The sequence below is a fragment of the Aquila chrysaetos genome, chromosome 2 (genome assembly GCF_900496995.4).
Source record: "Aquila chrysaetos chrysaetos chromosome 2, bAquChr1.4, whole genome shotgun sequence".
NCBI classification, from domain to species: domain Eukaryota; kingdom Metazoa; phylum Chordata; class Aves; order Accipitriformes; family Accipitridae; genus Aquila; species Aquila chrysaetos.
In genome coordinates this window covers 35,041,566-35,065,582 of record NC_044005.1, presented here as the reverse complement: position 1 = coordinate 35,065,582, position 24,017 = coordinate 35,041,566, and the positions used below count along the sequence as shown (strand labels likewise).

Below are 24,017 nucleotides of genomic sequence, written 5' to 3'. Positions count from 1 at the left end.
TTTTCTTTGTATTTGCCTAGTGAAACATATCAGAGCTCTCTTAATTGTGTTCCTCCTAAAAGCATAAGCTACTTAGGAATAAACTTCCGATGTTCCAAAGACAGGTTAGCTGTCAAAGAAATAAAGCTTCTAGATTTCACCCTTTTCATAGCAAGGCAATATACTTGACAGTCTTTATTCTACATGCTAGAGGAGAAATTTTATTTAGCTTACCTATTCAATGATCTATAGGAGCAGAATATACGTACCTCACACTTCTTATTCTGAAACACTGAGCTTCAAACGAATTAGTCCACAGCTGCTGAAGAGTTAGCTGTCTACAGCACAGCACAGTTTTTGAAGGTAGTATAACAGATATGAGTAAACTTCAGGTGAATAAGCATTTGGTTACTCTGAAATGCAAAGACCTTGGATTTCTTTGCTTGCTAGGTGTGATCCAGCCATAGCCAGCACAAACCAATCCACATTGCCCTACCGTTCACCTCAACCTTGACCTGGAGATTAAACTCACTTTTATTGCACACAAAGGTCATCTGTGTTAGGTCAAAATTCAAAGTCCCTTGTCAGCTAAGGTTGATATATTCCAACCTTTCCTACTCTAATGCATCAAATTTTTCATGGTGAGGTCATATTCAGCAGACAGTGTATTCAGCAATTTATCGTGCCATTGTAATATAGCCCAGAATATGATTGTCCCAAAAACAATGTATGAATAAAATATTTTCCCCTCTGATGTAGCAAATCCCCTCTGCTCATAAAACTCTAGTCTAGACTTGTGTGCAGGCTTCAGAAGAATGATACAGTATGGACTCTTTCTGAAATACAATCAAGAATTACCATTTTTATCATCATTGTCCTTAAGTACAAGCAACATGAATATAATGGTATCCTAAAATCCACAAGTCAATTAAAATGCACATATGGTCAGTGTTAAAACTTCCACTTCATCCTTTCTTAACAACCACCATAATCTGGCCCTTAAATCTACAGACATCTGTTGGTCTGTCTGATGACATCAAGCTTGCTTTAGAATGAAATACTTAGAAAAAACAGTGCCACAAAACTTACAATCCTATCCTCCTGGTGATTATCACAACCATGGAATTTGTGAAGTGGCAAAAAGTACAACCAAATTAAACTTCATGAAGCAACACAGTAATGTACGCTGCGACCAAGACAACTCCCACAGCTTTGACATACAAAAGGATTTTCTTTCTCTTTCTTTCTCTCCTCCTTTCCCTTTTTTCTTTCCCTTTCTTTTTATCTTTTTCCCTTCTTTTTCTGTCTTTTCCTGTCTTTATTTTCCTTTATTCTTTTCCTTTTCTGTCTCTTTTTTCTCCCTCTTAATTTCTTTCTCTCTCCTTTTTTTCTCTTGCATTTTCTCTTTTCCCTTTTGTCTATATCTTTCTCTTTTAAAATTTTTTTCTGTCTTTTTCTTTCTTTTTTCTGTCCTTTTTTTCTCTTTTTGCTCTGTATTTTTCTTTTTTTCTCTTTCTCTTTGTCTCTCTTTCTTTTCTTCTGTATTAAACAAGAGCACTTAACACACAGATACAACAAACTCAGAATGCATTTTCAAATTATAGGGAACTTATTTCCATGTCTGCTTTAAGAGGCCCCCTCCAATCATTGCATTTCACCATCAAATCTTCAAAGGATATAGGATTGGCTTCTAAGTGGTTTGTATAAATTCCTCAAGGCCAAAAAGGCTTTCCCTTTACTCAGTCAAAATGAATTTCACAAGTGTAATAAGTCGTGTTCTGTGTGATTTTTTTTTTATAAAATGAACTGTACTCCCATATGGTAGCACTGCCTGTATTGGAAGGGGAAAAGGTTAAGAGAGAAGGAAGAGACTTACCAGCGCTCAAGAATCCAGAAAATACAACCTTAATTTTGGTTGCGTATTTCAAGCAAAATTTCAAGACTAACCTTTAAAATAACTGCATTTGCTAGGATGGACACCATATGTGGGAATGCTTGTAAGGAAGAGGATGATTACACTTATAAAAATTCTAACAGAAAACTACAATGGACTTCCCTCAAAATTAACTTTCATGTTGACACATGCTTATACATGTAATCTGCTTTTTAGTTACTAGATAAAATGCAAACAACTCAAAAAACCCTTTCCATCTCTTTCCAAACAAATCTGGAAAGCACCCATGTCCTGAAGACCTAGAATTCACATGTGACAACGTAAGAATTTTCTGTCTAAATCCTGTCTATTGGTATTGGAGAGCCTCAAAACTGAGCAAAACTATATTTCCCATTCTACTCTGAAAGCTTCCACTGCTATCAATAGCTAGCCTTTAAGTAAGTATCTTAACATTTAATCTAATGAATAATGGAGGAGACAAAGTTCTTCTGAGTTATATGCTGATTTAGTTAATTTCTGTCCGCAATACTTTGTATTATGGGGGAGGATTAGTATCCTTCCTATTTAGGGTCATAGCATAAGCAAACAGTTTTTTAGCAAGACATACCAAATCCAACCAGTTACAAGTTCTTTAAGACTTCATTTAAGTGAAAAGGGAAAACCTGTACCACCCTCTGGTTTAGTCTATCAAAGCTGTAATACCTTACAGTAGATTTACTACCAAGGGTTCAGAGAGCGAGAACATCTTTCCAAAGGGAACAGCATCAGTTCAGTGCTCACATAATTACTTTGTATAGTAAATTTTTATTTAAGATTATTTTGAATATGCTACATTTTATTGTAGGTCATTTCTGAAAGCTTGTATATTGTTAATTTTCTTTTCAAATAATGAGCCAAGACCTCTTTCTCATCTTTTATTATCAATCTGTTTACCTGTGAGGTTAAATGCAGCTTCAAGTACATAAAAAATTTTAAATTATTTTGGCTTTTGCTACATATAATAGACAAAACCAAACAGCAGTGTAAAACTTTGTTTACTCTGAAGTCTAACATGAAAGAAAAAAAAAGAAATAGAAAACTTCAAAAATTCTACTGTTTTCATAGCTGCTGTAGCTATATGCTCCAGATCATTTAAACACAGTACACTAGTGCAAAGTATTTGCCACTTCAAAATAGACAGGGTGGAAATATACCAATGGCCATTTAGCATCTCCCTCCAAGTCTCTGCATCTCCTACTAAAGTCCACTTTCTTTTCTCTCATGAGCCAGTATACTGAAATTGATGAGGTGGTTTATATAGGCAGAGTGTGAATTTATTTCATTGTTAAGTAGTGAGAATATAGAAACAGCCTAGTTCCTCTACTTTCCAAAATAATTAACCAACTATTCAAAAGAGCAGGGAGAGCAGCAGAAGTTACAAGAATTATGTCAGTTTTGCTATGACGAGAGCCTTTCCAGGCAGAAGAGAGTGCAACTGAAGTGTCACACACCAGTAGGTTGCCTGCTCAGAGATAAGATTTCCCCATCTAATATACCTGAGCTTGAGTCCTCAGCCTAGGGCTCTGAAATCCACATAGACAGCTAGCTGCCCTCTGCTCTTGAGCTTCACTGTCTTCCTTCCTGGGTAATAGTAGCTCCAACGAACACTAGAGCAGAGGACAAGGAATTCTCCTTCCCCCTGACTCAATCTCCAGGCTCCATTAGCAGCAGGTACCAGAACACAGAAATGGAAAGGAAAAAAAAAAAAAAGAAAGAGCAAAAAAGAGGGAGCTGAAAGAGAGCAGCAGTTCTACCTTTCTGTTTCCCACCACAAACATTTTGGGCTTATCAGTACTGCTTGATAATCTAAGCAACAGCACAAAGGCAGAATGAAATTATTCAGGAAAAAGCAATATATTTCCTTGTAAACAAAACTGGCTGGAAGAGGAAAAGAAGAGGCCTGTCCACCCCCAACTCTAAAAAACAAAAAGAGAGGCAACGACACTGGAAAAAGGAAGAAAAAATGTTAAGTCAGTCTTAAGCGCCTGGTAAAAGAAATAACATTGATGCCATACATTTAAACTTCTTTAGGGCCTTTGTTTCAGTATGAACCATCACTGAGAAAGTGATAAAAATGAGCAAATAATAAACAGATTATATTTTCCAATTTACACTGTGAGACATTACCATGCAGATACATTTTTTTTTTAAAATTAAAAATCTTGTTGGGATGCTTTCCAGGCCCAGTGTCATTTAATAAAGCTATCAGTAATTTGGAGAAAGTGCAACATAATTACTGAAAATGTGTGCAAAACCTGAAGTGATATTAAGTAATGAAGAAGACAGGTCATGAATGTAGAGGAACGTGCATCACTTGGTATGCTCTGGGAACAAAGACTGTGTGCATTCCAATAATCAAACAAGAAGTTACATATGTTAAAACCAAATATCCATACTCAAATATCAAGTATATCAATATGAACCTGTGCATCATGTTTTCCTCTTGCTTACTGGAAAAATAAGGAAGGGGGGGAAGTTCTTCTCTCACATTTATGCCAGCTTCCCTTACCTTTCTGTGGTAAGAAAAGCTCTTCCTGATCACTAGGAAGGAAACTTTCACAGAAAGGACACAAACAGGACAATACTTCTTTGAATAGATGCACAGAAGAAAAATGAAGACCTGCACAGAGCAGCTGCTATAAATTCTAATACTGTGAAATCCTAGTACTCTGAAACTCTCTATAAACACAGTTTTCACTCAGATAGGCTCAAAAAAGAATGCTTCTTTTACAGGAATAAAAGTGAAGGTACTGAAAGGAAAGTTGGGCTAGAGGCACTAAGTTTGTTTAACAACTTTAAGTAAGGAAGAGAAACAGTACAGACTGCACTAATTGTGCTATGGAAAAATATAGCACTCCTAGATGGAATAAAATATGTTTCACAACAGTTCAATGCAAGAACTTGAAAAACATGGGTTTTGGAATCTCTAAGAGATGCAAGGCTACTGAGCCAACTTGCACTGTCAGAAAGTTTCTGGAATACCCAGTTCAAGCACAACGTAGCGTAAGAGATTAAAAGACTCAGAACAGAACCAAATCAGGAAAAAATGCAGAAGAAAAACCAAGATAGTACCATAATGAATTGGGTCAGTAAACCTTACACCCTTAGAAAGCTTGGTAGAACCAGAGGAAGATTCAACCAAAAAAACCTGTAATATTCAATCAGAATTGGATACGAAGAAGAGCAGCAAATACATACAAGGCATAGATTTGAGAAAGGTCCAGTCATTTGTCAATCATGTTCCATTGGTAAGAAGCTTCAGGAAAAGGTTCTGAAGAGAAACTATGTATTCTGCCATATACAGAAGAACGGAGTTTTTTATTTTTTTCCCTGGAAACAACTAAACTGAAGTACTAGAGTATCAGCTTGGGTATGAATCAAACCCTTAGAAGATGGACTCTTCTGGACAAGTCAAAATAGTCTTTGACTACAGGTGAAAGTTTAAAGGTCTAACCTACATCTTGTTACCATAAAAAGGTAATGCTAAGGTGATTCTTATGCAGAAGATTCTACTTGTTGGCAGCTCCAACTACTATTTAAGAGAGAAACAAGCACTTAAAAGAAAGAGATTGTAACTTTCTCAGCGCATGTCCTGCAATACTCTACATTTCCTACAACTAGTTCTACAACGGGTAATCCAATTTAGACATAAGGTCTCACTGAGAAGAACAGTATCACAAAAGAACATAAGCCCATGGCCAAAGAGAAGGCAGAAGAAAATACAGAAGTTACAATGAAAAACACGAATTATTAGCAAGTAGATAAATTCAGATGAGAAACAAAGCAGAAAAGGTGGTACACTATAGAAGAGCACAACACAGAACATACAGAATTATCAGTCCAGTGATGTATACTGTAGTGGAAGGTGGCAAAGCTCAACTACATGAGCGTGCAGACCACACCCGAACGTAACGTAAACAGCATGTGTTGCAATAATGGGATAAGACTGTGAGGCTATAATAACACAGGTATGTATATAAATTATAGAGGCTGTCAATATGTTTTGGAGGGCTTTAAGGGTTTTGTTTAGCTGCTTAAAAATAGTCATTCATGATAAAGCAGAACTCATTGCTTGCTTAATGCTTTTGCTTAATGTTGACCTATTCTCTGATTGGAGGAGTAAGGAGATGCGGAAAGCCCGGAGCCAGTCTGAGCCAGGAAAGGGAGACATAGTAACAGCTAAAAAACAGGAAAGAGAAAGAACCAGCCTAGAGGCGAGAAAAAGGACTCAGTAAGAGAGAAGAGGACCCTAGACCTGAGTATTATTATTGGACCAGACTATGGTGTGAGGGGTGGGAACTTAGATTGTAAGGGCATAATTCCCCAGGGATTTTAGTGTTTGGGGTCCCTCTCTGAAGGCACTCAACTTGAGCTGTCTAAATTTGTGCACCATAGATAGAATAAATTACGCTTTTTATTTTGAAGGCCTTGATTATAGATTCTGCTTTGGGGAACGTAGGGTCAAGCCTGAGGGAAGAGGAAGTGCCCGAGGGTGAGTGTGTGTGTGCGCGTGTGAGGAGTTGGAAGGGGCACCCATCGGCTCACTGGAGTCACCCACTGTGAAGGGACTCCGGTCCTAAGAGTTAAAGTCTCGGGTGGCGTGTCTGCAAGTGACTCCTTGATTGGTGTGTGAATGCTCAGGCAGTGGCTTCTCCCTTAACAGTCTGGCCAGCCAGGTGGGACCCTTGGTCATCTCAGAACCTCTCGGATCCAAACCTCCAGTTGCTGGCACAGCGTGAGTTCACCTGATGATTTTGGACACGGGAGGCACCGAATCGCTTGAGTGGTGAGTGTTAAATCCCCCAAATCTAAATTCAATACAGAGAAAAGGACAGAATTCAGGAGGGTTAAAGTCCCGACCGGAAAGATTTTAAGGGCCGGTTCAAGTCCTGCCCGGAGAGATTTTGACGAGGGGGGTTCAAGTCCCGCCTGAGCTGCGTAGCCTGATCAGCGTAAATTGCACGAGTTTGTACGCAGTCTGATCAATGTAAGATGTACGATTGAGAATTGTTGAGAGATTTTAAAGGGGGGTCCAAGTCCCACTCGGATTAAATCATGGGTATCACAACTGGAGTAGAGAAGAGGACGCCCTTAGCAGAGATATTACAGAGAAACAACCCTGCAGACACCCAGGTCAGTGAAGAAGAAGGAGGGGGAGGAGATGCTCCAGGCACCAGAGCAGATTCCCCTGCAGCCCGTGGGGAAGACCATGGTGAGGCAGGCTGTCCCCGTGCAGCCCATGGAGGTCCACGGTGGAGCAGATAGCCACCTGCAGCCCATGGAGGACCCCACGCTGGAGCAGGTGGGTGCCTGAAGGAGGCTGTGACCCCGTGGGAAGCCCACGCTGGAGCAGGCTCCAGGCAGGACCTGCGATCTGTGGAGAAAGGAGCCCATGCTGGAGCAGGTTTTCTGGCAGGACTTGTGACCCTGTGGGGGACCCACGCTGGAGCAGTCTGTGAAGAACTGCAGCCCGTGGGAAGGACTCACATTGGAGAAATTTGGGAAGGACTGCCTCCCGTGGGAGGGACACCACACCGGAGCAGGGGAAGAGTGAGGAGTCCTCCCCCTGAGGAGGAAGGAGCAGCAGAAACGTGTGATGAACTGACCACAACCCCCATTCCCCATCCCCCTATGCTGCTTGGAGGGAAGGAGATACAGAATTTGGGAGGGAAGTTGTGCCTGGGAAGAAGGGAGGGGTGGGGGGAAGGTGTTTTAAGATTTGGTTTTATTTCTCATTACCGTACTCTGGTTGATTAGCAATAAATTAAGTTAATTTTCCCCAAGTCGAGACTGTTTTGCCCATGATGGTAATTAGTGAGTGATCTCTCCCTGTCCTTATCTCAACTCATGAGCCTTCTGTTGTATTTTCTCTCCCCTGTCCAGCTGATGCAGGGAGTGATAGAGCAGCTTTGGTGGGCACCTGGCATCCAGCCAGGGTCAACCCACCAGAAAAATATGTGTATGTAGTAACAGAACTTATGAAAGCAGGGGAACTGCTGGATTCTTAGACAAAAAATTTTGTTGTAATGAGAAGCTAGTGCTGTTCTGTTCATGCACAAGGGGTTCTTCATAGAGACCTGAAGCTTAGCAATATTTATGTTGATGAATCTAGTAATCCAGAATCAATTTGAATTTGTGATTTTGGCCTTGCAAAACCACTATGAGTAGAAAATGGTCTTCTCATGACTCCATGTTGCACAGCAAATTTTGTTGCACCAGAGGTTTTCAGGAGGCAAGGTTATGATGCTGCATGTGACATATGGAGCCTTGGTGTTAGACTTTATACCATGCTTACTGGCTACACTCCTTTTGTAAATGGTCCTGGTGATACCTCAGAGGAGATTTGGGCCCAAATAGGTACTGGAAAACTCTCTCTCCTTGGTGGTTATTGGAGTACTATTTCAGATACAGCAAAGGACCTTGTTTCAAAAATGCTTCATGTTAACCCGCCCCAAAGACTGACAGCAGCCCAAGTCCTCAGTCACCCCTGAATAGTTCCTCAGTACCAGCTAAACAGGCAGGATGCTCCCCTTTTAGTGAAGGGTGCAGTAGCAGCAACTTACTCTTCTTTGAATCGTAATCAGTCACCAGTTTTGGGAGCCAGGTGGCCATTCTACTCTTGCTCAGAGCATTATTTTTTATAAGGAATGTTTTTTTGGTCCCCTAAAATATTCTTTGTTACAGGTAGAGATAGACCGTTTACATTAAGTACTTAACTTAAACAATCTGTTTATATTAGCGCTATATACTTTGTGCCATCCAATGTTTTATATGTTTTTGTAAACAGTTCACCTGGATTAATCAGTATTGTTGGACAGCTCTAAAAGAAGCTTGACTGTTAAACAGCTATTGAATGTAATACTATGAATATGTATTTGTCCTTGCCTATGTCTTTTCTACATTTCCATGTTTTTGACGCTGCATGTCATATTATGAAAATTAGGATACTGTTTATAGTGATCAAAATTTAAACAGTAGATCTCTCACCATACACCAGAACGCTGAGGAAATACATCAAGTTTCAGAGAGAATAAAAAAGGATGGAGAACATAAATGGTGGGAAGCATTCTTGGGATGGTCGCCAACTGCGACGGGAATCCGGAACCATATGTCACACCCAGTAGTAGTTCTGTTAATGCTAACTGTATTATGCTTGCTTTTAGTTTTGATATTATATATGAGAATTTGGACAGTGATACAACATATAGAAAACCTTCAGACAGTAGTCTGGATGCATTAGCAGGTATGCTAAAGAAAATCAAAGGGCAGACTGTTGCTTCGGGGAACCCAGGTCAAGCCTGAGGAAGAGGAGTTGAACGGGCCACCTGTCAGCTCACTGGAGTCGCCCGCTGCGAAGGGACTCCAGTCCTAAGAGTTAAAGTCTTGAGTGGTGTGTGTGCAACTCCTTGATTGGTGTGTGAATCCTGGGGCAGTGGCTTCTCCCTTAAGAATACGTTAAGAAGCTCAAAGGAACTACGTATCAGTGATCCAATACTGGCAGAGATTTATCATGCTTAGTGCTCAAAATTACATTTTGATAATCCTCATGTCATCCAAAAATCCTGCTGTTAAACCTGAACACATTTAGAAGACAACTGCTAAGCATGTAACAAATAACTTAAGAATAAATAAATAAATAAATAAATACATTGGTAATTGCCAGGCATGGAATATGAAGTGCAGCACTAACAGAAAAAGAACAGCAATTTGAGTCCTGAGCTTCTATTTTTGCAAAATAACTGGATTTTAAGAAAAGTACACTAAATCCATGTTGTCTGTAATGTTACAGAATTGTAAAAAAAGTGTCAATTCTTGTATAAAGATACTTATAAACAGTATCAGAAGCAGTCTAATTTTGACTATTTGACATTAATAAATCACATGGCAACACCCTTTTGAAGCAGTAATCTCACCTGCTGAAGTAGTTCAATAATAGTAAAGAACAAACTACCCTGTTAAAAAATGATTTAGATTCACAGGTCATGTTGGCAGCCACTACATAGCATACCTATGCATACTAAATTGTGGCAATAGTTTTATGGAAATTACTAATTACTTTCAGGGAGAAATTGCAGAACAAGAGCAGGCCCATAACAAAGTGTGAAAGATACTTTATACAAATAAGAAGCATAACTGTGAGTCTTCAAGAAGCACAACAGACAAGGGAGGAACCAATAGATAAGACAGTATTAGCAAGAAACCTGAGCAGGTTAATGATGAAATCCAAAGACTCTCAAGATCTATGGGGCAGTAGGAACTAGAAATGCTTGAAAACTGTCAATTTATGTATTGTATTACCAGTGGAATACTGTTACTTCCGTGGAAAGATTGAAAGTGCAAGGTGAAAGCAGCTATTATGGATGTTAGTACTTTCCAGTTTGAATCAGCAACTGTTACCATATAATAACGATAAACTGGTTATGGACACCTTCATCACATTGCGAGTGCCATGACAGATTCTGGAATATTTTCTTAAGAAGACTGAATTAGAAAGTTGGGGTGGGTGGGGAGGGCGGTTGTTGGTTTGTTTGATTTTGGTTTTCATAAAGAAAAAAGCGTCCAATAAGTCCAATCAGTCCCTTCTTGTCCTAGAAGAGAATGACACAGGTTCTAGATTATAAGAAACTTATTGCACAGTTATAAAACATCACTGAACAAGCGTCTCCTTTCACACTTAAAATGGCACACAAGTTTACAAATCTCTCCAGCTGGCCTCTTCTACAAGATAATGGTTATAGAGACTGCCTGTTTTTCACGTTATAACACATTATCTATTTCAATACATCTCCCTTGCTGCTAAAGCAAGCAGCAGCCTTGGAATGCATTTTTTTTTTTTAAACTGCGTCTCAAGATCATTAGCCCAACATATTTTGCTACTTCAAACTTTTTCTCTGAGGGTCTTCTGCATCTGCCCTGCTATGAGAAATAAACAAAAAGACAACAAACATCATTTGCTGAGCCATTCACTGAAAGGAGACATGCAGACCTCCTCAAAATATACTTGACAGACATTTTTTATAAGAAGGTATCAATTCATTCATCATTCAGATAGAACATTTTAGACTTCTCCCAGGTTGGACAAACAAAATTCAGGAGAGGCCTACAAGCAGAATTCAGAAGAGGACATTAATGTGGATAACAAGATAACAGTATGTTAAGCCAGCAAATCATGGAAGCAACTACTGTAGCTAATCTCTGCTTTTCAGTGTTCGCCAAACCTGAGACAGCTGCTTTAGAAAAAACATAATTTTTTCCTGATATAACTCTACATTGTTATCAGTACATAGTTTTTCAGAAGTCATGAAGTTCTGAAACTGAGGAGTCAATGGTTGTTTTGCAGGATCAAAGGAGTGGACTGAGAAGTAAAATGTATCAGCAGAAAGGCCTGGTCCTTATTTTCCCTATTACAGACACTCACGTGCCTATGCATCTGTCTTGGAAGCAGGTTCCTACACACAGTAACTGACCTGGCAGACCAACCCAAATTCCAACCTTCTTTTAAGACAGCTTTATAAGGAGACTAGAAAAAGAGAATATGCACGTGTGTGTGCATGCATGCACACATATATACGCACAAACACTCTCTTCTAATTTCATTAGCACCAAAGTGGTAAAGCCAAGTCTAAGCTCCTCAGACACATGCTGTCACAGTAAGCGATTTCCCAAGTTGCAAAGTACTGTGCAAGGTGAGCTCGGTTCCCAACAATGCAACTCGCTGAACCAACCACATTGCTTTAGCATCGCTTCTCTGTAACAGGGCTATTCCCTCAGCTTGATTTTTAACTACATTACACACTTTCCTGAACAGGAAAAGATTTCACTGGATAGTTTAAAAGCCTAAGTGAATGTTGGCTCTTCATCCACTTACTGTAAGCTACACACAACTTCAGACAGTTTCCTCAGCCACACTTGTGGTAAGACTAGCAAGGCTCGCTCAGGAAGCACAGGAACGATTTTCTGTTTTCCTGATTTCTCCCTCTCACCAAAGTAAGCACAGCACTTAAAAACCTACAGTTTTCTGTATTATTTCTGGTGATTTTAGAGACAATACCGCTCCTTCCCCCACAGAACCTGATTTGGTTTCCTGTCAATTCAGCACTAGCAATCCTTCCCCCAAACCTGAAAAAAGAGAAAAACCTTGCAACATGTACTTTACAACTTGGTTGTTGTTGGCAATGAGCAAATTTCAGCAATGAAGATCAGTACAGGGAGCATATGCCATCATGTACACTTTTCCATGCTAGCCTATGGTCACTTGCAAATGTCTTTGACCATTCTGAATGCAGCTCAGGCGAGGAAGCAGATGAACGCTCCGATTTAAGATGACCCCTTTTCCAGCCTTCAGCTGGAAAGCAGCACCACGCAAAGAGCTATGGGCCTGGACCGCCCCTTCTCCCTAAGCCACAGGGGCAGCGGTATCGCAGGCCCGATTCCACCCTCGGTCTCGGCCACAGAGGAACGGCCTGAGCCCGAAGGCTTCGTTCACCTAAGAAGATCTACTTGGTGTTTAAGAGACAGACTCATGAAAGGACCCGAGAGCTTTCATTTGGACGGGGGGGGGGGGGGGGGGGCGGGGGAAGAGTCCTTTATTTTGTGCCAACTCCTCCGGTCACAGAGAGTGAGAAGTACCCTGCTCCTAGCAGCAGCCTGAGCGAGCTCTCGCTCGCCGTCGATGACCGTGTGTGTGTCCAAGTGATTTTGTACCGTGTGGGGCCTGGAACCGGGGGGCACCGGCTGGAGCTGGCGGAGCGGCCCCCTGCGGCCCCTCGCCCGCCCGCAGCGAGCTCGCAGGCCGCCGCCCGGGGCCCCAGCCGCCCGCCCCGCGCCGGGCAGCGGCCCCGGAGGGCGGGAAGCACTTACCTAGGGAACTTCTCCTTCAGCTTCCTCAGGCTCTGCCGGGTGGGCTGCACGTGCCCCAGGAACTGGGCTATTTCATCGTACTGGGCTTTGGTCAGCTTCATGCCTCGCACCGCCTAACCCCGCGGCGCCGGGCCTGCGCGGCGGCGGGAGGGGCGAAGGGAGCGGGCGACGCCGCTCCGGGCCCCGGCACCGCGGCCGCGGCGAGAGGCAGAAGGCCAGTGACGGGGAGGGGGTTGGGGTCGCGGCGACCCCGGGGCGCCCTTTGCTACCAGCCAGGTGCCGAGGCAGTCAGCGGCGGCGGCGGCCGCTTCCCCCAGCTCCGCCCCGCGGCCCGGCCGGGGCGGTGTGGTGGGGGGGCGGGGAGAGCCGCCATCCCGCGCCGCTCGGCTCTGCGCAGCCGCGCAGGCGGCAGGGGAGCGCGCGGCGCCTGGGCGCCGCTGGGCCCCGCGCGGAAATGGCGCTGCCGCGGGGGCGTCGCCACCGTCGTAGCCCCCGGGTTTCGCACAGAGGCCGCCTGCTTTTGCCTCGCCCGAGGGCGGAGGAGGACGCCGGCCGCCTCACGGCCGAGGAGGTGCCCGCTCCTGCGCCCTACAAGCCGCTCCTTGCCTTAATGCCTGGGAGGGCGGAAGGAGCCGGCGGGGCGGCGGCGGCGGCGTAAGGCGCCTCTGCTGCGCCCTCGGCGTGCCGCCGCCGGCCCCGGGTGCCCTCGGGCTGAGGAGAGGGGCGCGGAGCAGAGCGGGTCGGCGCCCTGCGTGGCGGTCCTCTGTCGGCTGCGGTAGCGCCTGCCCGGGAGTGGGGTGCGTAAGGCCTGTCGTATTACGGCTTTAAAGTGTGATTTTCAAGGCCCTTTCCAAAAGTCACTTTGTAATGACTGTTTCTCCCGGTTTGGAGAAGAAATAAATGCGCAAGTAGTGGGGCTGGGGCTGCGGATCCTGACAGGGCCCGCACGTTGCTGGCCTGCAGCCTTGTGCATGCACACAGAGATGGCTCCCGCTGTATTTTAGAAGAAAACCACCCAAGTCTGTGCTTGGATTTACTTCAAAGTGTGTTAGGTCTCAAGCAAATTATATTATTAAATATCATTTACATATCAGTAAGCATGTTGCAAGCCTTAGTTCCTGTGCTGGGCATTTTTAATAACTTTTATTGAGTAACTTGGAGGATAGGTATGCCCTTCTGTAAACAATATGTAAAAACTAGAGGTTATGAAGAGAATTAACCGTGCATTTGACTGAGAAACATAAATATTCCCTTTAATTTCAGTTTAATTGCATTCATGAACTTGTATACAGGCTACTGGAGTACTAACCTTGATGTTTCGGGCACTCAATCCATGAAATTTGCATTAAATCTTAAGAATTTTTTATCTTTACAGATCTTAGGTTCTGTTCACTGGACTTCCCTCTTGAAAGCTTTAGAATCACGTTTTAAGTATTTTTCTGCATCTTAGCCAGAAACTTCACAGTTTCTTGCAAGAGTACAAGAGCTTGAACTTCAAGGAGAAACAAATACCATGGGCATGTCAGCAGGGTCATTCATTTAGGAACATTTGTGAGGCTGGTTTCTAATTGATTGACAATGCCCAATGAACCTTCTATCAGTTGATCCTCCCTGGATTTTAGTGGGTTTTGTTTGGAACCGGGAGCCTTCCTGGGAACAGCTGTTTCTGGTACTATGGCCTAAATATAAATGTTTGAAACTCATTAGTTGCCCCACAGTAGAAGAAAATACAGTGAAGCTAAGCCAAGTTACAGATTCCATTCCTTACTTGGAGACCAAAAAATAATATGTGAAATTGAAAAAAGAGCATTCTTTTAAAGGAGGGTATTATTTAATGTAAAGATACTTCATTTTCTTTAGCACAGTCAAGTACAATCCTTAATGGTAGGAGATGTGTGTGTTTGGGAGGGAAGGGGGTGTTCCTTTCATTCTGATATCCACTTTAAAGGCCCATAAGGGTATAACTTTCTTGGGCCATAGAAAGGGTCATTTTCCCCTGTCTTTCCAAAGAGGAGAATTATGATTTTTTCTTTTGAAGTAGATTTAAAAAAAAAAAATTAAATGGTCCTTCGCTACCACTACTACTGCTCCTTTAGAAACAATCAATAGTGCTTCTTTTAAAAAAAAACAAACACAAAACCAGAACAACATCATGCTGTCTTTGTTGTGGGATAATTTCCAGTGAAAGTGTTTTTAAAACCTGTAATGTTACTATCTATAACTTCTATCTCTGTTCATTTCACTTGGTCACTAGTACATGTTCTTGATTTTATTTTATAAATCAAATGACACTTCAGTCTACAGTGCACAGAAGTGAAATAGGTTAGAACTGCGGTATGAAGTTATCAGCCTATGGAACAAACTACAAATGTCTGATGTATGTATTATGTATATATTGCATATGTTTTGTAGACTCTCCTCCTGGAACAAGGTTTTGTAGATTTCAAAATTGTTTTTTAAAAAAGTAAATAACATTCTAGCATGAAGGTTCACTGAAACCAAGAGGAGCTAATATCATGCTGTCATAAGGAGGTAACAGCCCTCAAAGATATGAGCTGCTGCTTTTCATCACAAAGAAGCATTTTGCACGGCGAAATGCAAAACACAGATGCGAAGTTCTGTATGCAAAGTATAAGCCACACTTTGCCTAAATTAGTTAATACAGAGCTACTCCAATGAAATGCTCAAAAACCCAATGAGAAGAAAATTGGATGTTCCTAGCAGAAAGAGTTCACTAAATATTTTTTTCCCAGCAATCAAACCGCCATTGCAGTTTTACTATATAAAACAAACATCAAACCATGTGTAATTAAGCTGTGGACATCTATATTGTAAGATGTTGTAGAAGGTGGAAGTTTGCATAAATTTTATAAGCAGCTGGATGAAATACAAAAAAAAAAAAAAAAGCATGAAAAACTTAAATTTACCTTTGGCTCAGGGAGTCTCAGAGCTGCAAATGGTTGGATGCTGGGGGAACATTCTCAGAACGTAACTATGTGCTTGCTTTGTTCTTATATTGTTTCCGAGGTATCTGCCTGCGGCAGCTACTCTTCATTTTTGCCTTGGGGTTGGGTTCCAGTCCATCTATTACATAAACTAAGTTTCCTTCCAAGAAAGACAGAGGACTAAAGAGAAAGAAACTATGGGAAAAACAAATGATTGGAAGTGACAAATGAGGGGGAAGAAAGGCAGAGGACATGTAAGCTACAGGGGGAAAATAAAGACAGGGAGACAGAATGAAACACCTGGCAGAGGACTTCCAGTAATGACCATCATTCCTTGCAGGTAGTCTTGGCCACAGCTGGTGTAGGACAGTAGGTAATGGACCCTTGGTCTGTTTTTTGTGTTAGTTGATAGCTTAACTGTGATATTCATAGGTGTCTCCCATTACCTTAAGAAGATTATTGCATAGATTTATAGCCAAGTTCAGAGTTAAAATACCATTCATTATTCTCCACAGAGCTTAAAACCACTGTGTTTTGAGAATAGGTAATTATAGTATGATATTATGAGGAATCAATTCATGCACAATGTGCATATTTTGATTTGATTTTTATGACCTTACAGCTATCTTTTTGCTTTACCACCCCATTTCTTCATAGACACAATCTCTGGTCCATGTTGCTTTCTGTAACAAAATTAATGCAAAGACTGCTAGCAGTCATGTATATTTTCCAATCTATTGATCGTTGATGCTAGCGTTGGGAACTACAGTAAGGCTAGAATCTCATTTGCAACTGATTGGAGTGCTTGTTATAATTTTCTAATACTTGTAATATTCCCACTTCATTCAGTTTGGTGCACATGTTTCTACAAGTATTTTTCAGTCTTTTGATATATTTTGTGTGATTTTTTTGTTGTGAAATTCAGCTCTTTTTATTTGACATTTTTGTATCATAAGAAAAACTTCAGTGTGCTTCCACTTAACTTGGTAGCAACTGTATCTGTAACAGGTCTAATAAACACCTCCACAGGATACAGTTGTTACCTCATAAACAAGGAGAACCCTCAATTTATGATCTAATTTATATCCATAGGTTTTAATGTACTTTCTGAAAGTGATTGTATTGTGAAACAAACCATGATATCTTCAGTATGTATTAAACAAACAAATAAAAAAACGAACAGTTGGTCTATACATCACTGTTAAACATTAACTGTTTTGCCAATTCACAAGATGATAAGTCACCATAGGTTTCTGTTTCTTTCCCTAAAAGTATTCATGGGATTGCTTGATACCACGACAGTGTGAAGAACACAACAGCAATAGAATGGTTATACATAGCAGGATACCAATTGAAAAAGGCAGACAGGCATTGTTTTCCTTCTGTGTCTTCAGATTTGTTCCTCATAATCACAGAAGTCATTGAGGCAAATTAATCTAGTTTTCTGTACTATTAGTATACCCAATATATCTTTCTTTAAAACACTTATTTGTTTGTTGAAGTAATTAAAAAAAAAAAAAGTCTGCATTTGTGCAGTGTTTTGAAAACACTGCTTTATATGCATGGGGCCTGATCTATGGTCAATTGAAAGTATATCAATTTTAATGGCCTTGGGCCACTTTAGTGGTTCTAAGCTGCATGTTTATGTATTTTCTGTAACAAGCTGTAAAAGATTTTTGAAAATGATGAGTTATTTAAAAATCAATTTCTATAACTGAGATGGTAACATGCCCTAAGTGTTCTTACCCTGCCACTTGACTCCACTGTAGTTCCACATAATGAAATTTCTGGAGTTTGGATTTGCCTTTTTAAGCTCTCAGTAGTCAGATACAGAAACCTATATGAAAATACCTTTCCGGTTTCAAATTCAATTATTTAAAGTTAATTTGCCCTCTTTGTCTATATGTGTTAAAATATTATTAACTACTGCAGACTGCTTTTTCCTCAAGGGATTTCAGCTTCATTCACTGTACAGAGAAAATGCTGTAGTTGTGTGATAAATTAGATTGTTTTCTGTAGGACATCTGCCTCATTTGTTGCAGAATTTGGAATATGTACTGGGTGAATGAAGCAGGAACTATAGAAAGAAAATTTAAGCATAAAGTTAATTTGACTGCTGTCCAGGAAATACGGATTCTCTCCTTGCCTCTGTTACGGACTTTTTATGTAAGCTTAGAAGTCTTTTGATGGAATTTTCTTTCCATGTGGCTTTTTTTGACACGACATACATGTTATTCTGTGCCAGCCATCTAATTTAATTACATAGGTGCCATAAGCTGCTGGCTAAAGAGATCATCCCAATCTCCTCTGGCCAGTTTCACAGTAATACCTGTGCACTTGTATTACTGCTACTGCTGATTGTGTGCATACATGGTCAGACAGATCAGCTGATCCAGATGAAAACTTAACATGCAAAGAAAAAAAACCCTAAAAATATTGGTTTTCAGCTAAATCAACTTGTGACTCCAACTCACCGAACAGCCTTATAAATGTAAGTGCCAGCACGTGGGAGGAAATAGGGATGCATAGCCAGAGACGACAGGGCTACCTCTTTCTGTTGATGGTAGCAGAGCCTTGGGGGATTAACCTCACAAATTAGACATCTAAATTAGGTGCCAACCGTTAAACAATATGATTATCCTGCATATGTTCTGCCAAGAACTTAAATTTGAGAGCATCATTGCACTAAATGCTAGGCACTATCAACGGAACTGAATTTAATGGAAGTTGTACCTTGAACATATGGAGTACTGAGCACGGTACTCTGAAAAATCGGGTCCTAGGTGTATTACACTGGAGAGCCCAAATCAGTGAACAGTTTTGGCCTAAATCTTTCAAACTTAATGTCCCTCATACATATATATATTGAATGAAAAAATAAAAATATATACACACATACACAAAAGTATACAAAAATATACATGACAGGAGAAGGTGTTTTGGAAATACATTTGCTAATATATATCTTCATGCTAGTGCTTGTGCAATAAGCTACTATGGTAATGGGCTTCATTAGAGAATGTATATTGAAATTAAGACTATTCTTAGTATGTATGACATGGACAGCATGCAGTAAAGAATAAGTGAGGCCGAGTTTTGAATTTAAAGGTTAAAAAGAAGTACTGAAGAGGTGTGCTATTTTCTATGCCAGTAAGGCAAAGGAGGGAAAAGTTAGAAATTAAGAACTGTTTTGTAATACAGATGAACAGATGGACTGAATCAAGGTTGTACACCAAAATGGACAGTAGAATTTCCAAGTTTCTCAGTGTTTGACATTGTAACAGTAATGTTGCAATGTATAAATATATTAGAACAAAATTAACCCACTTAAAATACAACTATTCGAGTGAAACAAAAACAGTACATTTTGAGATAGATTGTATTATTTTCAGTATTTATTTTTTGATTTTGCTAATTAGCAAAATTTTGTAACTTTGCAATATATTTCCCAAGCATTATTGTGAGACAGCAAGGCCCTGCTGAATTACCTGAGTTGGTTTTATTCACTTGTTGGAAACATAGTATCTCAGAGTGGCTAAAAGTAGCTTGTCTGTTTCTCTTTTCATATAGCCAGAAGTATTTCAAATAGAAAGGTGAATAGTTTACAAAGCTAAAACTAGCTCCAGTATTGTGCTTTATTGCTTTCTAACAAAATCTCTGAAAGAGGAACAAATTCTGCCTACGCATTAATTGTGAAAGAGATAACAGATTAGTAATTCCCTGACCTGTTGATTTATCCAGTGCCTAAAAACTGGCAACAGGAACTTAAATTTGTAGAATTTTGTGCTGTTGTGGTAGTTTGGGTCTTTTTCCTGTCCACCTCCTTTTACTCCCACACAAAGAAAATAAAACAGCAAAGGTTTGCTTATATAGCTTGTGGTACTCACCAATGCTGTTTGACTTCAGTGGAAGCTGTGTATGATTTGCCAACCTGAAAATTAGGACTTTATTATGTGTAGTCTGGAACTTTTAAGTGTATAACAATTTTTAGGGAACTTTGTATTATTTTAGATCAGATAAGCTTTGGGGAAGGACATAGAAGTAGATTAAGCGTGATTTTTTTTTTTTTCCCCTAGTAGTGAAATTTCTATTGTCACCTTATACTTAGGGAGTTATATTGAATAACTGAGGTTTCTTTCACTGTTTTTCTTCTAAAATGCTTAATGCTTTATTGCTCACCTCTCATTTCATATCAAATATTTTCACCATTAAAGAATTGTAATATTCTTTGAATGACTGTTACCACAGAATCATAGAAATGTAGAATGCAGCTAACCTCAAGAGATCATGTAGTTAGCCAGATCAGATACTTGATAGTATCAAATATAACTGCACTGTCTCATACTAAAATATTTCTAATTTGTTATTGTAGACTTCCATAATGAAATTTCCATAGTCTCCGTTGGTTAAATGTTCCAGTATTTTACTTCACTTGAACTTGGACAGCTTGTTTCTAATATTTAATTCCAAGCCTACGAATTGCAAATGAAACCACTTACTTTCCTCTGTATACTTTGAAGAAAGGGGCGAATGATAGATCACTGGCTTTTTTACTTGTTTCAGGATTATTGTAATGCTGATCTATTTCTCCTGTTTTTGTTTGGTAGTGTATGCAAGCCCCGTTCTCTCAGTCCTTTCATCTAAGTCATTTTTCTGAAAGCACTGTCATTTTTTTGCATACTTTGCAACATCTTTCTTAAAATGTAGTGCAAACACTACTTCAGCTGAGGCATTTCATTTTGGTGAGTAGAATAAAAATTCTTATATTTTCTAAGCAAGATTCACGTGTTCAATTTCTCAGATTAACTACTGAAAAAAATTCACACTGCAAGTTTGTATTCTGCCTTTATACACTCTTCAGTTTGTTATGCTAGCTCATAGAAGTAGCGCCGTTAAGGGAAAGCAAAGTATGTGTAGCGCAATGGATACACTGGTCTATCTCTCATAGTAGGGGATTCAGTGTGCAAATTACAAGAAAATAAGAATCTGAAATACTAACGGGTGAACACTGTAATATTTTAGATAGTTTTGCATGGAAGTTCATAATAGCATTCCAGTTTCTTGAGTCTTCTATTTCTTCTGATACCCATTCACTCTTTCTAACACATGTAAAACATATTTGACGTTTATAATAATGGAATGATTAGGCATGTTACTGACATCAAGGTTTAAGGGACTGGGTGACATAGTGAATTTATGTTCCACTTTAATCCATTTATCAACCTCCTCTGGGAACTGATTTTAAATCTAACTCAAGCCATACCAGTTTGGGGAAAAAAACCCTGCCTAATCCAACAGCCTGGAAAACACATAAATGTATGAAATTGTTGTCTAGGCTCCCCCCACATCCCTCTTTTTTAGTAAGAAAAATATTAACAGTTTATAAGATGACATTCTCTCTGGAATCGTATGGCTACTTGTTCAGATCTGGTGTTTTTCAGTTCAAGAATCAAGACAGAAGATGATACAGATGGATTTATTCGAGCCACTGAATAACTGAAATATAAAAGTATCTAATTCCATAGAATACAATTTCAATTATAAAAAAAAAAACCCACAACATTTTCCTAGGTGCTTTTTTTTTTTTTTTTTTTTTTTTGTCAGGGAGAAAAGGTTTTGAGTGTATTTGCATTATGCAAATATGTACAGTAACACTAAAACCAGTTGCTTCAAAGGTGTCCAAAGGGGCAATGTAGGTTACCTAAACTTAGACAGTCCTGAACTAGGTCACCTATTCCCCTGTAATAAAACTAGTTTGTCCATTCTGTCCTATAAAATAAAATATATATAAACTAAATGGAGCTGCCACTTGGTTAGTAATAAGAGATGTATAGGACCAGGTTCTAAAGTACTCTAGTGTGAATCCAAAATCATTTAATTGGAGTCGAGGTGATGTAAGCAAGTTCCAAATCGGACACATCATACAACTGATACTGATGCAGTAAGTTACCTTTATAATGTAAGGAATGGTAAGAGAAGAATTATTACCACTTTTTGACATTGGCATTCAGGCACATATCTGGAGAGATGCAACTCAGGAACCATGTGTTTTACATGTTCAGTCAGAACAATTTGGTGCCTACCGAGGTGCCAATCTTAGGGTTTAAAAATGAAAAATACACTCCCATTAGTCAAATATTTATGAGTAGAACCCAATGTGTTTAAACCTTGTTGACCTTTACATAGTTATGACATATATATCATCTCTTGGTTATCATTTCCATTGCTTTGTTCTGGAAAAAGTAAAACAAGAGGTTAAGTAGTCCCTAAGACTACTGCCATGTTGCATGGCTTTAGTATACTTAGTGTCTTTCATAGCAAGTTGATGAGACTGCTCAAAGCAATAAAATAGCGTGCTAGATGATGCCATTTAAGAAAAAAATTAGTTTTGAAAATGAGTTTATTATTTCCATATTTAGTGTTCTAATATTGTAAACAATATATTTGATAGTATTTATGTTAGATGTATAAATCCTAAGTCTTGCTTTTCTGTTTAAGCAGTCACATTCAAAATTACTTTAAAATATAATCTAATTTACTAATACATTTATATGTTCTTTCTGATTTGAGGCCAGAAGGAAAGTCACTATGATCATTTAGCCTGATTTTCTGCATAACATATTATAGATATTTCATTAATTAATTGCTGCTTATAATTCAGCACCTGTGATTGAATTACAGGAAATCTTTTTAAAACAAAATGGTAACCAAAAAGATCTTTAAAACTTGATTTAAAGTCATCCAGAAACACAGAGTCTTACTAAATTCTTTGTGGTTAGTTACCTTTGCTGTCAGTTGTAAGTAGCCTGATTTGAACTTGTTTAGCTTTATTTTTATCACTTAGTTTTGCTATAGCTTGATTTCCTGATTTTGGTAGGTTGTATGCTAGATATATCAATTTAAAGGCAGTGTTGCTGCTCAGGGCACCTCTTAAACTGTTCTTTGAGAAGTTAAACAAAGTTCATTAAGGTTCTAAACACTAAATGCGTTGCTGATGTTCTTCAAAGGTCATCTTCAAGCATTTTCTCTTGTAGCCAGTGCTAAATCTTCTAGGTACAAGGGTTGTACATGTTTCCAGAGAGCAGAGTGAGGAACTTTGACTATTGTAGAGTAGAAAATAATACAAGTTGGAAATAAATATTAAATAGTATATTCATGAAAGATTTATTATATGAGGTTTTAGGAATAAATACATAAATTGTATAGCATGAAATTGTCATGTACACGTAGATGGATGTTACAAAGCTCTCTGGATTTTTTTGTGAAAATAAAAGGGTACCAACCTCAACAAGGTACCAACAAAAACCTGTAATATTGTTAAACAACTAAAATTTTATCCAAGTTACATGTCTAGTTATTGTTTGCCATTTATATTATTTTAAATCTTTTTTTTTCTTTTTTTAAACAGCAGAAAGCATATAAAATTAAAAATTAAGCCTGTCAGAACAAAAGTATCAGAAAGAACCCAAAAGAAGTATCCCAGGCAACATCTGGTGTCTGTGAAGCTAGATGGAGCAGCTGAAGGGGATAGAAGTGGTAGAGTGATCTGTTCCATTTTTCTAGACCTGTTTAGTAAAGTTACCTTACAAGATAAAAGTGATAATGCCCCACTTGTTTTATGTTGCTATGTGGATCACAGGAGATGGAGGAGTGTTAATTATCATGAGGTCCCATGTGTCTTGTCTTTTCTTGTTTCTACTTGCCCTGATGTTTCCACTTAAGTGACCAGTACAAGCAGTGACTAAAGGGAATTGATCCATGGACATTAACCATTCCAGACATATTGTGATGAATTTTACTGTGAATATTTACTTGTGCTTAGACTATTGTTGCATTAATTCATGTGCTAAGAAAGAATGTTTAAGCTGTCTTGCTATATAATTTTGAACTTAATTCAACTGGAAACAAATTTGTTTATTTAAAATTTCTTGAACTTTTGTAGAGGTTGGAATCTAGTGGTTCAGCTGACCATTCCTATGCTATCTCTGAATTACTAAATGTAATTTCAAGTAATTGAATTTCTCATGAAGTTCAACAAGGGGAAGTGCAAAGTCCTACATCTTGGGAGGAATAACCTCAGGCACCAGTGCATGCTGGGGTCCAGCAGTCTTGAAAGCAGCTTTGCTGAGAAGGGTGTTGGGAACCTGGTGGACAACAAGCTGACTATGAGCCAGCAATGCACCCTCATGGCAAAAATGGCCAATAGTATCTTGGGCTGCATTAGGAAGAGCGTTGTCAGCAGGTTGAGGGAGGTGATTTTTTCTCTCTACTCAGCACTGGTGAAGCTGCGTCTGGAGTAC

At 39.5% G+C, this 24,017-nt stretch overlaps 1 protein-coding gene and 1 long non-coding RNA gene across 6 annotated transcripts in view; one reads left to right on the top strand and one right to left on the bottom strand.

The window, feature by feature from the left end:
• Positions 1-13,068, bottom strand: part of CDIN1 (CDAN1 interacting nuclease 1) — a 134,943-nt gene extending 121,875 nt beyond the window's left edge. For 2 of the 5 annotated variants that reach the window (XM_030035799.1, XM_030035819.1), the window contains exon 1: positions 12,773-13,065. In XM_030035799.1, the coding sequence (XP_029891659.1) occupies positions 12,773-12,873 (101 nt within the window). In that variant the 5' untranslated portion in view covers positions 12,874-13,065. Of the gene's footprint in view, positions 1-12,772 lie in introns of all 5 variants that reach the window. The other 3 variants (XM_030035849.1, XM_030035809.2, XM_030035791.1) reach the window with 3 other exon arrangements.
• Positions 13,069-13,213: 145 nt separating this feature from the next.
• LOC115350342 overlaps positions 13,214-24,017 on the top strand; it is a 31,559-nt gene continuing 20,755 nt past the window's right edge. The window contains exon 1 of the long non-coding RNA XR_003926400.1: positions 13,214-13,569. This is a non-coding gene — a long non-coding RNA (uncharacterized LOC115350342). The remainder of the gene's footprint in view (positions 13,570-24,017) is intronic.